The 14,715-nt window shown below is 47.3% G+C and overlaps 1 protein-coding gene across 1 annotated transcript in view; it reads right to left on the reverse strand.

The window, feature by feature from the left end:
• Positions 1-14,715, reverse strand: part of BLTP3B (bridge-like lipid transfer protein family member 3B) — a 349,381-nt gene that overhangs the window by 3,234 nt on the left and 331,432 nt on the right. The window contains exon 20 of the mRNA XM_086918075.1: positions 7,800-8,005. Coding sequence (XP_086774201.1) covers positions 7,800-8,005 — 206 coding nt within the window. The remainder of the gene's footprint in view (positions 1-7,799; positions 8,006-14,715) is intronic.

Consider the following 14,715-nt stretch of genomic DNA (forward strand, 5'->3'; position numbering starts at 1 on the left):
ATAACCCACTTTCCAACAGTCCCTCTTTTTGTTCTTAGTTTAGGGCCTTCTTGCCAGGAGCATCTGAGGGCTCCTCACTCAGTTTGAAGCATTTTAACATATACTTGTGACCACCAGCATAGCTAATTTGCTTCTATGCTTTTCATTTTAGGAATTATGCAAATGACACTATTTGAAAAATCTGACCAAGCCTCTGGACTCCGTTCATAAATATCTTCATTAGAGGGAGGAGGGAGGAAGGATTCAACAGCCAGATTTAAAGAGAAAGGGAGCAGCCCGCATTGTGCCTCCTCCTATAATTCTGTTACATGTGGCGCCAGTTACTCACACAGACGCCTGAAGAAGTAGCAGAAAGAAAGAGCAGTCCGTTAAATAGAAGATGGCTACTTAGAAATCAGACTATAGCAATCTGTGGAAGAGAATCTTCAGCAAAAGACAGTCAGTTTGTCCATTGCCAAACCTGCTCAGGGTGAATATTGTCCAGAGTCTTGTGAACGTTATACGACTTCTGTTTATTGTTGATGAACTAGGTTTGAGCTCCAACAAATCCTCTAAGGGTTAAGGCACATGATAAAGGTTAAATGCACTCATTGACCCACAATAATGATACATCGGTCCGTGCCCGGGTGAGGTATATTTGGACCACATGATATACCCCATCGTCTGTTAAAACAGGACAACCATTTCCCCTTTATCTGTCAAACCAGTATCTCATCTCAAAATACGAATTATTTTGCAACGTAATGGATATAGTCAGCAGCTTCAACACCACTCTGAAAAACGTGGCGAACTTGATCAGTTTGCGCCCACAACATGAAAGTGCCTTGCGCCCAAGACATAAAAGTGCTGGGAGCCAGCAGTCCGTATCCTGTACTTGTCATCAGGGGCGGCTCTAGGCTCATGCGGCCCTGGGCAGGGAGCATAGGTAGGGGGCCCATAAGAGGGGGTCCGGGCGGAGCGCGAAGGCCAGTGAAGAGGGAGGGTCAGGGTGTTTGGAAGTGGAATAGAGCCGGCGGCCGCCAAATCCCTGCCAGGGGCCGCCACGCAAATATGTATCCATCCTCAGAGGATTATTATATTAAGGATATATTTTGGCGTGGTGGCTCTGTGCAGGTGCACAGCTTGCACATGCCTAAGGCCGCCCCTGTTGTCATCAAACTACAATGCAGTGGCCCAACAGTTATTATCTAATCATTAGAGGAAGTGACTGGAATCAGAGGGGAGGCAAAATAGTGAATGGGATCATTACAGAGGACCGAAAGGGCGACATCTCTCTCATCTATGTGTGGGAATGACCTTATTGGCTCGATGAGGCCATGAAAGGTCACCCGAAGGTCAGAATGAATAACGAAGAACTGCTGATATGACTAGATCTACAGGCAGTGGCTCGTCTTATTACAGTCATGTAACACCCGATCTAGAGACCTTTCTTCCTCAACGTATGTCATTCCTGGATATCTTGGCCTTCAATAACATTTTTATTCTGTGTGACTCCATTTTTTAAACTAAAAATAAAAATTCTGTTGGAAGTACAGTATGAATTATGTCTGCACCACCCTTGACCATCCAAAAGTCAAATACCAGCCTCCAAAGGACCTAAGATGAAGCCAACATGTCTTGTCACTTGCAGCTCGCAGGCCTGGAACTATTTTAATGTTGAAAATATGTTGGAGAGATAATCATTAGAGTAGTAAGGCAGCCAGACACTGCATAAGTTATAGTAAAAATGCACCCAGCGATGAGAAAGACTTTACGTTTGGGGATTCTTAACTAAAGATACTAGTTACACTGGTGCGGCACCGCAAATGAGATGCCCACAAAGTAGCAGCAGTGAGTGTATGTGTGCGTGTGGTGTTCTGTGTGAACACACAGTCTTGTAAACTAAAAGGCCATTAATACAAATAATAATCCCAATCATTAAGATGTGCTTAAGTTCTCATACCAATGTCATATCATTGAAATACCATGTATTAAATTTGAGACTGAGCATATTCGCTTGTTAGTTAAAATAAATGGCATTTCAGACGATGATTTCAAACGTGTCCAAAGGGTGTAAGGCAAGTCAAGGAAGGTGGAACTCACAGAGAGGAAACAAGTTCATGGGCACGTATTCAAATTGGGCAAGTATTCAAATTGGTCTTTATAAAGTAACTATTTCAATAAGAAAGGACAGCAACTATAAGATCTCTGTGGAAAAGAGATTACATCACAGAGAACGTAGGGGCCAGATTATAGTTATTAATGTATCAGGTGACGTGCTGAACTTCTGTTCTCCCCTTTAATTTCTAAGAGAGGGGGAGATGACACAGCAAGAAACCAAAGGAGGCTGCCAGTAGTGCTAGAAAGGACCAGCCAAAAACATCCCATAGGGCTGTCTGAGCAAAACGTGCCTCTGTCTCCCTGCATCTGATAAGCAGGGAGAATGTTTGCAGAAAGCATGTGGCGAGACCAAGGTAGGCACAGAGCAGATCAGGACAAGGTGCACGCGCCACTAGGAAACGTGAACACAACTGGCTTAAAGAGCTTGTATTTTTCCTCTAGATAAAGCTGCTTAAATGAATAACTTTTGGCAAAACACACCTCGTAAGAAATTCTGCTGCCAGTAAATTACCAGGATTCAGAGGCAAAGTTCAGCACTCAGCAGCAATATTAAACTGCAATATGTTAACATCGGGTCCAAAATAGTCAAGCAACAGAAGGTCACTACACAGCAAATCAAAAGATGTAAGACAATACAATTTGTCGGGCACCAAAGAAACAGCTCACTCCAATGCAAATTCCAAGAAAAACACAAATTAAAATTGCTGAAGCAAACATTAAAGAGCTAACAGGCCATGTAACCTACGCGCAATAAACGTGTACTTTATGGGTAGGGTGAAGGTTATGCTGTTTAACACATACTATGACGCCAAACTAAACCCAAAAGGCAATATCATTACACTGTCAGCGAGGTGGGTGGCATGTATTGAGGTAGTCATCGGATGTGCACTGGCATGTGTGTTTAGAAGACCTGTGCTAAAACCGGCAGATGTAGCAGACACAGTGTATGTGTTTGCCTGCAAGAAGGTGCTGAGAGCTGGCTACAGGCAGATAATTCACTGCTCTGACATTCGTGAGGAATGGGTCTTTTTGGGCAAGATTAGGGTTTGCAATAGGTGTTTGTTTACTAACAAAATTGGTCTGTGCTAAATATTTGTCTTGAGCTTATACTCACAAGTGACGTTACAGCTGGAAGGCCAATGCAGAGGAGCAGTAATAAAAAACTTTTTTTAATGAAATGTTTTCTCCTGAGGAATAGGACACTTTACATCACGTGTTTACAACGTGGTCGTTAAAACGACTGTGTTGTTACATTGCAGTACATTACAACGCAAGTCATTACATCCACTTGCTGCAGGGGGCGCGCTGGACTTAGAAATAGTAGAATTTACTATTCAAACTCCAGTGTGCGCAACAATAGGGAAGGTTTTGGAATAGTAAATTATACCATTCCTTATGTAATCGCATGCGTAGTAAAGCATGCAATGTAATGGCTGTTTCCCCTTCTGAGCCCCATGAGAAAGAAAGGGCTTCTTCTTCTGCCTTAAAACCCGGAGCCTCCCCTCTCCTGCGATGGTCCCTCCTCATGAGGAGTGTTCAACGCAGCCCTTATGTACTTCATTTTGAAATGTGAAAAAATTTACTTTTAACACATGCCAGCTCAAGGGTGATTTCAAACCATCTGGATCCTTCTAAAAGCAAACCAAAGATAACTGCTTTATACCCTTGACCTTTGTTTACAGTAGACAATTTATATGTTTGTAGTACTAGCATCCAAGATAGTAATTGTGTGAGTGTGATTGTGTACGCCTCTCTCTCTTTTGCAGGTACAGTCCTTGAGAGGTTCTGAACCCCAGTTTCCCCGCCCACGTTTCACACGTCAGTTTCGTACTTTTTAAAAATTATTTGATATTGCACACTCGAGAACGGAGTAATTTGTTAATGTTAGTCTAGAGCCTCTAACATCAATCAATCAATCAATCAGGAGTTTGTTAAAGCGTTAAAGCGCAACTACTCACCCGTAAGGGTCTCAAGGCGCTAGGGGTGGGGTGGGGGTGCAGGTTCCATTCCATCAAGGAGGGGGTCTGTCGAAGAGCCAGGTTTTGAGGTTTCTTGCGAAGATGGGGAGCGATGTTGTCTGTCTGAGGTGGAGCGGAAGGGCGTTCCATGCTTTGGCCGCGAGGAAGGAAAAGGAGCGGCCTCCCGATCTGGTCTTTCTGGTGCAGGGGACCTCGGCGTAGGAGAGCTGGGCTGATCGTAGGGTCCTTTGGGGTGCGTGGAATTTGAGTCGCTGTTCAGGTATGCTGGTCCGGTGCTGTGGAGGGCCTTGTGTGCGTGGGTGAGCATCTTAAAGGTGATTCTCGCCTCGACGGGGAGCCAGTGGAGTGTGCGCAGGTGCTGGGAGATGTGGCAGTGTTTTGGCAGGTTGAGGACCAGTCTTGCGGCGGCGTTCTGGATGTTCTGTAGCTTGCGGATGAGGTTTTTGTTTATTCCGGCGTAGAGTGCGTTGCCGTAGTCGAGTCTACTGGTGACCAGGGCGTGAGTGACTGTCTTTCGGTGTTCGAGGGGGATCCATTTGAAGGTCTTACGAAGGAGGCGGAGGGTGTGGAAGCAGGAAGATGAGACAGAGTTGATCTGGCGGTCCATTTTGAGCTCGGAGTCCAGGATGATTTCAAGGTTGCGTGCGTGGTCTGTGGGGTTTGGCGGGTTTCCGAGGGCGGTGGGCCACCAGGTGTCGCTCCAGGCGTCGGGGTTTGGGCCCATGATCAGTACTCCTGTTTTGTTGGTGTTTAGTTGTAGGCAGCTGTTTTTCATCCATTTGGCGACGGTTTCCATGCCTTCTCGAAAGTTGCGTCTGGCGGTGTTGGGCTCGTTGGATAGGGAGAGGATGAGCTGGGTGTCGTCTGCGTATGACACGATGTTGAGTCCGTAGGTTCTGACGATGGGGGCAAGTAGAGCCATGTAGACGTTGAAGAGTGTCGGGCTGAGGGAGGAGCCCTGGGGGACTCCGCAGGTGGTAGGTGTGGGGTCTGAGAGGAAAGGGGGGAGTCTGACCCGTTGCGTCCTGCCGTAGAGGAAGGAGCAGATCCAGTCAATGGCCTTGTCCTGGATTCCTGCGTCGGAGAGTCTGCGTATTAGGGTGCGGTGGGAGACTGTGTCGAACGCCGCTGATAGGTCTAGGAGGATTAGGGCTACTGTTTCTCCTTTGTCCAGTAGGGTGCGGATGTCGTCTGTTGCGACGAGGAGGGCGGTTTCCGTACTGTGGTTTTTTCTGAAGCCGGATTGGGAGGAGTCGAGGATGTTGTGTTCTTCAATGAATGTGGCGAGTTGGCTGTTGATGGCTTTCTCGATGACTTTCGCTGGGAAAGGGAGCAGGGAGATGGGTCTGTAGTTTTTGAGGTCGGTGGGGTCCGCTGAGGGTTTCTTCAGGAGGTGGTTGACCTCGGCGTGTTTCCAGTCGTCGGGGAACGAGGCAGTCGCCAGGGAGCGGTTGATGGTGTGGCAGAGCATGGGTGCGATGGTGTTAGCGGCTCTGTTGAAGATGTGGTGGGGGCAGGGGTCCGTGGGGGCCCCTGAGTGGATTGGCTTCATTGTCTTCAGTGTGTCTTTGGTGGTGAGGGCTGTCCAGTCATCAATCGCTGGTTTCCGGGTGTCGGGTGGTTGGTGAGGGTTCAGTGTGTTGGTTGTCTTCGTCGAAGTTGTCGTAGATGCTCTTGATTTTGTGGTGGAAAAAGGTGCTGAGTTTGTCGCAGAGGTCTTGTGAGGGAGGGATGTCGGTAGACTCGCTGGTGGGTTGGGCGAACTCTTTGATGATGCTGAAGAGTTCCTTGCTGTTGTGTGCGTGGGTGGAGATTCTGTCTTCAGTCGCTTTTTTCCTCGTTTCTCTGATGAGTTGATGGTGAGCGTTGGTGTGGGCTTCTGTGGATTTGGTGTTTCTCCAGGCCTTTTCGAGGCGGCGGCATGTGCGCCTGGACTCTCGAAGTTCGGTGGTAAACCATCTGGCTTTCTTGGCACGGGTATTGTTGTTTTTCTTGAGGGGGGCCATGGTGTTGGTGCTTTCCGAAATCCATCTATGCAGGGTTCGGGCTGCGGTGTTCGGGTCGTCGTTTTCCGCGATGGTTGGGGTGGAATTGTTGAGTGAGGAGATGAGCTGGTCGTCGGTGATTTTGGTCCAGTTTCTTTGTGGAAGCAGGTGCTGGTGTCTGTGGATGGTGGGTGTTCTGAAGGTGAAGTGGACGCAACGATGGTCGGTCCATGGGAGTTCGGTGGTGTGGGTGAAGGTGATGGAGTTTCCTGTAGTGAAATGGGGGTCGAGGGTGTGTCCTGCTGAGTGTGTGGGCTCGGTCACGATCTGGCAGAGTCCAATGTTGTGGAGGTTGTCCAGGAGGCATGTGGTGTTGGGGTCCAGTTGATTGTCGAGGTGGAAGTTGAGGTCTCCCAGCAGGGTGTCGTTGGTGGATGCGATGGCCTGCGGGGAGATAATGTCCGTGATGGAGTTGGCGAAGGGTCCGCGGGGTCCAGGGGGGTCAGTAGATGAGGGTTCCTCGGAGGGCGGCAGTGGGGCTGGCCAGTATCTTGAAGTGAAGGTGTTCCATCAGTTCTGTGGACTCGTCACTGAGTGTGCTCAGGCGGAGGCTGGATTTGTGGACGATGGCGATTCCTCCTCCTGGGTGGGTGGGGCGGTCCTTCCTGTAGATCTTGTATCCTTGGGGGATGCGATGGCGATGTCCGGTCCTGAGGTGGCGTTGGTCCAGGTTTCGATGAAGAATGCTACGTCCGGAGTGGTGCCGTCGAGGAGGTCCCAGATTTCTGTGGCGTGTTTGTGGAGGGATCGGACGTTGAGGAGGATGCATTGCAGGGTCTTCGGTTCGGTTGTGTTCTTGTGGGCGGGTTGTGCTGGATCCGTGTTCTTGGCGGTGCTGCAGGTGTGCCTGCAGCGGTGACAGCTGAAGGGTCCATGGGTGTCGGCTGGTGATGCTAGCTTGCAGTTGTTGTTGCAGCCTGGGTTGAGTGCGTGGAGTGCTGCTGGGTCGTAGCGTTGGCGGGGCGGAGGTCAAGGGTTCCTGGTGCTGGTCGCGGACGGGCGCAGACGTGCTTGCCTTTGACGCGCCTTCGGTGCAACAGCGGCGCGCCCGCAGCCCGCGGCCGCTCAGCGGCCGCGCAGTGCCCGCCATTAAGTAGGGGTCGGGGAGGGCTGGACAGCTGGGAGGCGGGAGCGGGGAGAGGAGCTCGATTGGGCCGGTCGCGCTGGGGGGGAGGGGCCGCAGCGGCGGGGAAAGGTAAAGGGAGGAAAGAAGGGATAAAGAAAAAAAGGGAAAATAAGCAGAAATAAGGCACAAAAGAACAGAGATGCAGAAAAGGGCAGGATGGTGAAAGATGGAAAGGGTAGAAAAACGAGTGAAAACGAGTGAAGGAGCAGAGGGAGAGAAAGGGAAAATGGGCAGAAATAAGGCACAAAAGAGCAGAGATGCAGAAAGGTGCAGAAGGGTGAAAGATAGAAAGGGTAGAAAAACGAGTGAAGGAGCAGAGTGAGAGAAAGGAGACAGAGGTCCACTGGACCACCAGGGATAAGGCGCAGGGAAACCTGCGGGTGGAGGAGGGCCTCGATCACTAACACTCAAGAGTGCAGGGGCAGGTGCACCTCACTTAATGGTGGAGCTGCGAGGGTGGGAGAGCAATTTCACTGACAATGAGTCAGTGGTCTTGCTCATAGATCTATACATTCCGGTATAGAGTGGTCACTGAAAAAATCCACCTACCTGCTCTTTGCTTGCGTCGGTTGGTTTCCAGGCTGAAGATCTAATTATTGGAGTATGATCTGACGAAACAGGCTTTTCCGATTCTGTCTGAATGGCTATGGAGAAACATTCCTTCTGCTTCGCCATTTTGGTGTCATCAATATATTGAATTGGAGCTGGTGTTTTTGCGGGTTGAGGTACAGTTTCGCTGTCCATTGATGGCACCCCTAGAGTAAATTAGAAAAGATATAAAATTAATTAATAAATGTTATCAGTTTTTATCAACAGTAGTTTATAGAGCAATAGTTAGTCGTAATGTAGATGCAAATTTTACTCTCTAAACGTTCAATGAACTTTATGCTCGCTCTATGCAGTGACACAATTTAGGCCTAACTGAAGTGAAGATATAACTTGCAAATCAATGTGTGACTGCTGAAACCTGAAACAGAACAATGGTTATGTACACTGTTGGGAATGGGGTTTCTGGTTGGCCAGGGTATGCACCTAAGCCAGTCAGAACCCACCACTCTAGTCATGTCAAGCTAACTATACACCAAAGATAACCTGTGCTCATCCTCTGGTAGCTTGGCACAGAGCAGGCAGGTTTATCATCAGATGCAATGTTTGCACAAAACACTCAAACAGAAACAGCACAAACACACCACAAAAAAGACTCCACACAGGATTATTTAAACATATAAACGATATAGTACATATCATAGACCACAACGACATGAATCATAAATGCTGTGCATACTATGCAAATCCTGAGATGGTACTAGTTATAATGACAATGCAAGAATCTTAATGACACACATTAGAACGTCAGTGCATGTAATGCATTTTAGGTTAGGGAAAATACACATACATCACCAAAGTATCACCATAAACACAGGGGTCACAAAACATCACCATAAGCGCAACAATAGTAGTAAGGAAATATGGATCCAGTAACATCTATACCCCTACTATACTGTATGTGGTTCTTAAGTATCCTCACGCAGGGCACAGAAGCACTTGTGCACCTACTGATGGTAATATGGTAATTCATGGATTTCCCAATGCGACAATTGCCGCTGGGTGATTGAGGCCTCGATCAAGGATCCGCCCTGTAATGTTACATCACATTAGGTGCCCACAAAACAAACTCCCAGCGCTTAAATCCAACAGGGCTTCTTTTAGAGCCTTTACTGTAATTTGAAATGACACAAGTACACAGGAAATCATCCCTCCTTGACGTGAATGGAGGGGAGAATGAAATGCAGCCAAATGACTTAGCCCCAGCTGCCTGCGATGTTTGCATGGTCATCAGAACAACACGATCTCGGGGCTCACAGTACCTCGAATATGCGTGGTGCCACTGGGTGGTGATTCACAATGTAGCACAGCTCATCGATGAAGGTGGGGCTGGGGCGGGACACTGGAAATGTCGCGGGCCTTGCTCACGGTGCCCACGGCTCGATAGCAGTAGTCGTTTACTGCACGGCTCAACCAGGCAAGCTGACACACCGCAGCTCGGCCCGTAGAGGTTGGTGAGTGCGTACTCAGCACGTTGGAGTAGTCAAAGCTACAGGGAGGGGCACGCCATCAGCGGTGCCTGTAGTAAAAGGCGCTGAGGTTCAGGCATCCAAAAGGAAGGCTCCCTGCTGGTAAAGCGGTTCAGGGGCTGAAACGAAGTGCAGAACTCGCCAGGGAGAACCAAAATGGTGGCCTACCTCTTGTAGAGTGGTGTGGGGGCGGAAACGAAGCACAGCACTTGCAGGGGAAAACAAAAAGGCATTCTCACTTCTGTAGAGCGGTGTAGGAGTCACACATAAGTACCAAACGTAGGCACCAGGAATGCTCCAACACAGTGGAGTGCTGGTGCTTGACGAACGGTGCAGTGAGCTAGAATCAGGCAGCTCATGAGGTCTTTGCTGTATCTCAGACCTCAGGGAAAACCAGGGGGGCAAGTTAACAAGCATTGGAGAACACCGGGGCACAGGGTGAGGAGCAGGCAGGCAGGCCAGCAAACAAAGTTACTTTTAGCAGAGTGGCAGTCCCTCTAGCCGTCCAGCAGGCAACAGGTCAGCACAACATAGCAAGTAGTCCAAATGGCGGTTCCTTCTGGCAGCACAGCATTCCTCTGGCAATGTGCAGCATGTAGAGCCAGAAGCATCTAGTTACAAGTCCATACAGTGTCCAAACAAATGGGGTCAGAGCCCCTGTACGCATACTCAAAATTGCCTTTGTTCAAGGGGAGATTTCAAAGGAAGCCTCAGAGGTGCACAATAATCCCTTTCAACCCAGCCCTGGCTCCAGACAAGCAGCAGGGGTAAATCCGACCTTTGGGTGAAAGCGGACACAACCTATACAAATGTTAAGTATAAACAACCTCTCCCAGGAAGACCATCAGTATGCAGATGAATGCAGATGTAACCCCTGTCACACCCAGCCCTTCCTGTGATGTGGATATCTGAAAAGTATGCACCAAGTGTGGCTGTCACACTAACTCAGACGTGTATTGGAGCCAGGCTGAAAAGCACAAAGAGTCATAAGCACAGAGGAATGGGCACTTTCTAAAAGTCACCTTTCTTAAATACTAATGTAAAATCCAACTACACCAGTAAGTAGGATTTATCACCACTATTCTAAACATAACAAACATGGCAACTTCACTTGTCTCAGATCAGGAATTACCACTTAAAAGCATATAAAGTAATTGCCAATGCTAGCCAATGAGAGGGGTAGGCCTCACAGCAGTGAGAAACACAAAATGTTGTTTGTCACTACCAGGACATGCCACACAGTAAAAGCACATGTCCTACCTTTCACTTACACAGCACCCTGGCCATAGGACTACCTAGGGTCTACAATAGGAGTGACCTATGTGTAATAAAAGGGAAGTTTGAGGCTTGGCAAGTAGTTGTAAATGCTAAGTTACAGTGGCAGTAAACTGTGCACACAGGCTATGCAGTGGCAGGCCGGAGACAGGCTTGAAAAGCTTCTTCTGTAGGTTGCGCAATCAGTGCTGCAGGCCCACTAGTCACATTTAATATACAGGCCCTGGGGATATGGTATACCACTTTACAAGGGACTTACAGGTAAATTGCATTTGCCAAACAGGTGTAAACCAAAGGGACTTACAGGTAAATTGCATTTGCCAAACAGGTGTAAACCAATAGTACCATGATTAAAGGAGAGAACACTTGCACTGTAGCACTGATTAGCAATGGTGAAGTGCCCAGAGTCCTAAAGCTAACAAAAAAGGTCAGAAAAATAGGCGGAGGAAGGCAAAACATTTTGGGATAACCCTGCTAAAGGGCCAGGTCCATCATATATTTTACCTATTACATTAGTTCACAGATGTACACTTGAATTCACATACATTACCATAATGTTCAACTTTACCAAAATATGAAAAGATTTTTCTAAAACTATATAACAAATGTTGCTCTCAATCTTTTAATTGTGTCTTCGATCTGACTGTATGAGCTGTCATGATCACCAAATAATATTTAGGAAGAATTACAATTTAGGAAAAAAGCCAGCAAAACCTCAATCATTATTCAAATTTTTCAAAGCTGGCACAGCCCTTGCCAGTTTAGGAATGAAATGACTGTTAAGAAGCAAGTTAGCCACGAAAATGTAATGTATATCCTAAACCTTTGAAATGTAACAGCATATCAAAAACAAACGTATCTCACAAAGACTGCTGTGGAACGCAAGAACCCGCTGATAACTAACCCTTAATTCTACTTAAGACTGCATTTAATACGGATCAAAGATGGCTTTTGGAACCAAATCTACTGCACCAGAGCAAAAGGTGTTTTTTGTGTGCATAAATGACAGCAAAATACGTTTTTTGCATAAATGGCAAGATGGACTAAAAATGTAAACTCAGTGACGATTAATACATTATGTTGTGTTGGTTTTGAAGACAAAACGAGAGTACTAAGCCATTGCCACGCTATATTGTACAGGTTGTTAATAGGAGGTTTGCAAAGCACAATTTTATATATAGCTTCTTCGTCGAGGAGACCTCTATCCTCTTGAGGTAGTCAGTGGCGTAATGCGAAATGATGCTTTAATCAGAAAGTGATGCAAGGCACCGAGAGACTCACATCTCACCATTAGCCATAGGCTGAATTGGAGCCCCATGAATAGTGGCCGCACTGACGAGCCGCAGGGGCCTGCATTATGCTCCTCGAGGGTGGGCTCATGCCCCAAATATCCTTCAGTAAGAGAAACTGGCTAGACAGATAACCAAGATTTGCTGGGAGAAGAAGAAATGAAAACAGGCTAGGAGTGCAAGGTCAAATGTAGAGCTTAGTTGCTAAGGTATTCCTTCCAGATAGGACTTAGATATTGCTACTGCCTTTTTTGTTCTAAATGTAGCAATATTTTGCAATTAGGTCCATTATGATACAAGTAATTACAAGAAGTATGCATATTACCAGCTCTCCACACCACTGGAGTCAAGCTATCCAGGCTGAAGAAGGCTGATAGCCAGAAACCGGTCCTTGGATGCTTGATTCCGGTCTAGGAAAGACATGGCTTGGTAGTTCGGGCTGGACTGTTCCCATGAGGCACAGGGTCAAGGCTGATTTGCATATAGCCAGTGTCTGACCTAGGGTGGTGTGGAGTGCAAAAAAACGATGGATTTAGGCCCAGATCTTTGTACTGGGGTGAATGTAAGACATTGTTCTGCATTCTGTCCATCAACTGTGTTTTTCGCAATATTACCGTTAAAACTCATTCTCCCAAATTATTCTTTGGCCTTAAAAAACATCATCTTTTTCTGCATTGGTACATCCCACTAAAAGAGGACAATATATTGTTTCTAATACAAAACTTCAGTTAGGTGTTTTTTTCCCAAAAATCCTGAAGCCAGGACAGATTTATATACTTTATTAGAGATGTGGAATTGAATAGAGCGGTTTGGGATAATCCCCAACATTTCCAATGAGGTAAAGATTGTGTCTGAAAGGACTTCATACATGCCTTCGGTAGTATGCAGCACACTCGAGATTTAGGTTCCTCAAGTAAGTGCTGGTAGCAATCATAATGCCAACTGTACACTCCCTTTCTCCTTGGAAAGCACTAGAGTGGGGGCCCAGTAAACATTCCACGTCTCCGGAAGACTATGGACCAATTAAATCCATTACTGAGGGTACCCAAACTGATTCCAGCAGCAACAAGGTCTAAGTAACTGTGCAGCTGCCCCACAGAATTTTTGTGGCCGAAAAAAGTCAATAATATTCATAATCCTCATGTTGAGAACTGAGCAGAAGTGACTGACTTTTACTAAATATTTGCAAGAATGCGCGACTTTCAGAACTCGCTCATCAGGTGTGGGGTAGTCGCTGGAGTAGTCCCAGAGGCAGGAGGTGTGCATTATGTGGCAACACCACCTCTGGCATACTCAGGATCAAAGATGTGGAAAACGGTTATGAGATTGCTATTAGTGACAAAAACTGGATCTACAGTTCCTGACCCAACCAATCTATTTAGGAATAATGGGTTAGTCCACAGCGGAGACCATGTGCAAGACCTTACCAATTACAGATAGAATTCCCGCGTTTCCAGTATCTTTCGGAACTGCAATAAGTGGGATCTAGCCCAAAGCTCTCACGTTTGAGAAATGACTAACCCGTGATCTAATCTCGATTGTGCCACCACCAGCATCTTCAGATTCATGGATGGAAGAGCAGAGGAAGGAATGTATCTGTTGAATTTGGTAATAAGAAAGCTGAATACATTTCCATGTATGTCTTTATGCACAATTACAAATAAACGTAATTTATTTCCTAACTGGCAATCATGGGAATTTCCGTAAAGCTTCCTAGATGTGATTGTATTTATACAACTCACCCAGGAGCCTGGTAGCAGCATGTTGTACTTGCTGCTGTTGAGACAAAGTTCTTCCTTGGCCCTTGTAAATATGGCAGGAATGTACCGGGACTTTGGTAACTCTTATGCACTGCTGGGCTCTAATTGAGCTAATGCAGCTCCAATGTATTTGTATTGGGATTCAAGGCTCACTAGCCACTGCAGCACTTGCATGTTAATGTCTACACGGAGCCACCGACATAGGTCATCCGGAGCTATGAACTGGATTTCCAGATATATGTCATAACCTACCAGTACCAATGCTGCAAAAACTGAAAAGCTGCAATTGATGCAACCTCTCAAGAAGTCTCCTTGAATTCGGAGCCCAAAAAAATCATGAAGATGCACCTAAATCTACATGCAAACCCGGGGTAGGAATGGAAATACTTGCGGTCCCCTTCGGGCTGGTCTAGGGCCAGTGTTCCTACCCACCCCCAGAGTTTAAAGAGTAGGGCCTCATTTAGGGCTTGAAAGAGTGGGAGTCCCCACCACAAATCAATCAATCAGTCAAATCAATCATAGCATTTATAAAGCGCCCTACTTACCCGTGAGGGTCTCAAGGCGCTGGGGGGTGGGGAATGCTGCTACTGCTCGAAAAGCCAGGTCTTGAGGAGTCTTCTGAAGGTCAGCAGGTCTTGGGTCTGCCGTAGGTGGGTGGGGAGGGTGTTCCAGGTCTTGGTGGCGAGGTGGGAGAACGATCTGCCACCGGAGGTCATGCTACGGATGCGGGGGACTGTGGCAAGGGCGAGGTTGACAGAGCGGAGCTGGCGGTGTGGAAGCTGAGCCGTTTGTTGAGGTACGCTGGTCCGGTGTTGTGGAGTGCCTTGTGTGCGTGGGTGAGGATCTTGAAGGTTATCCTCTTGTTGATGGGGAGCCAGTGCAGGTCTCTCAGGTGGGATGTGATGTGGCTACGGCGAGGGATGTCGAGGATCAGGCATGCAGAGGTGTTCTGGATGCATTGTAGTCATTTCAGAAGCGCTTCCCTCCCACTACTAAACATGCATGTTCAAGAGCCAGGTGAGAGGTGGGAGAGCTGCTGATTCTGTGCTAGTGGCGTCTCCACAGG

The sequence above is a fragment of the Lissotriton vulgaris genome, chromosome 1_1 (assembly GCF_964263255.1).
Source record: "Lissotriton vulgaris chromosome 1_1, aLisVul1.2, whole genome shotgun sequence".
NCBI lineage: Eukaryota > Metazoa > Chordata > Amphibia > Caudata > Salamandridae > Lissotriton > Lissotriton vulgaris.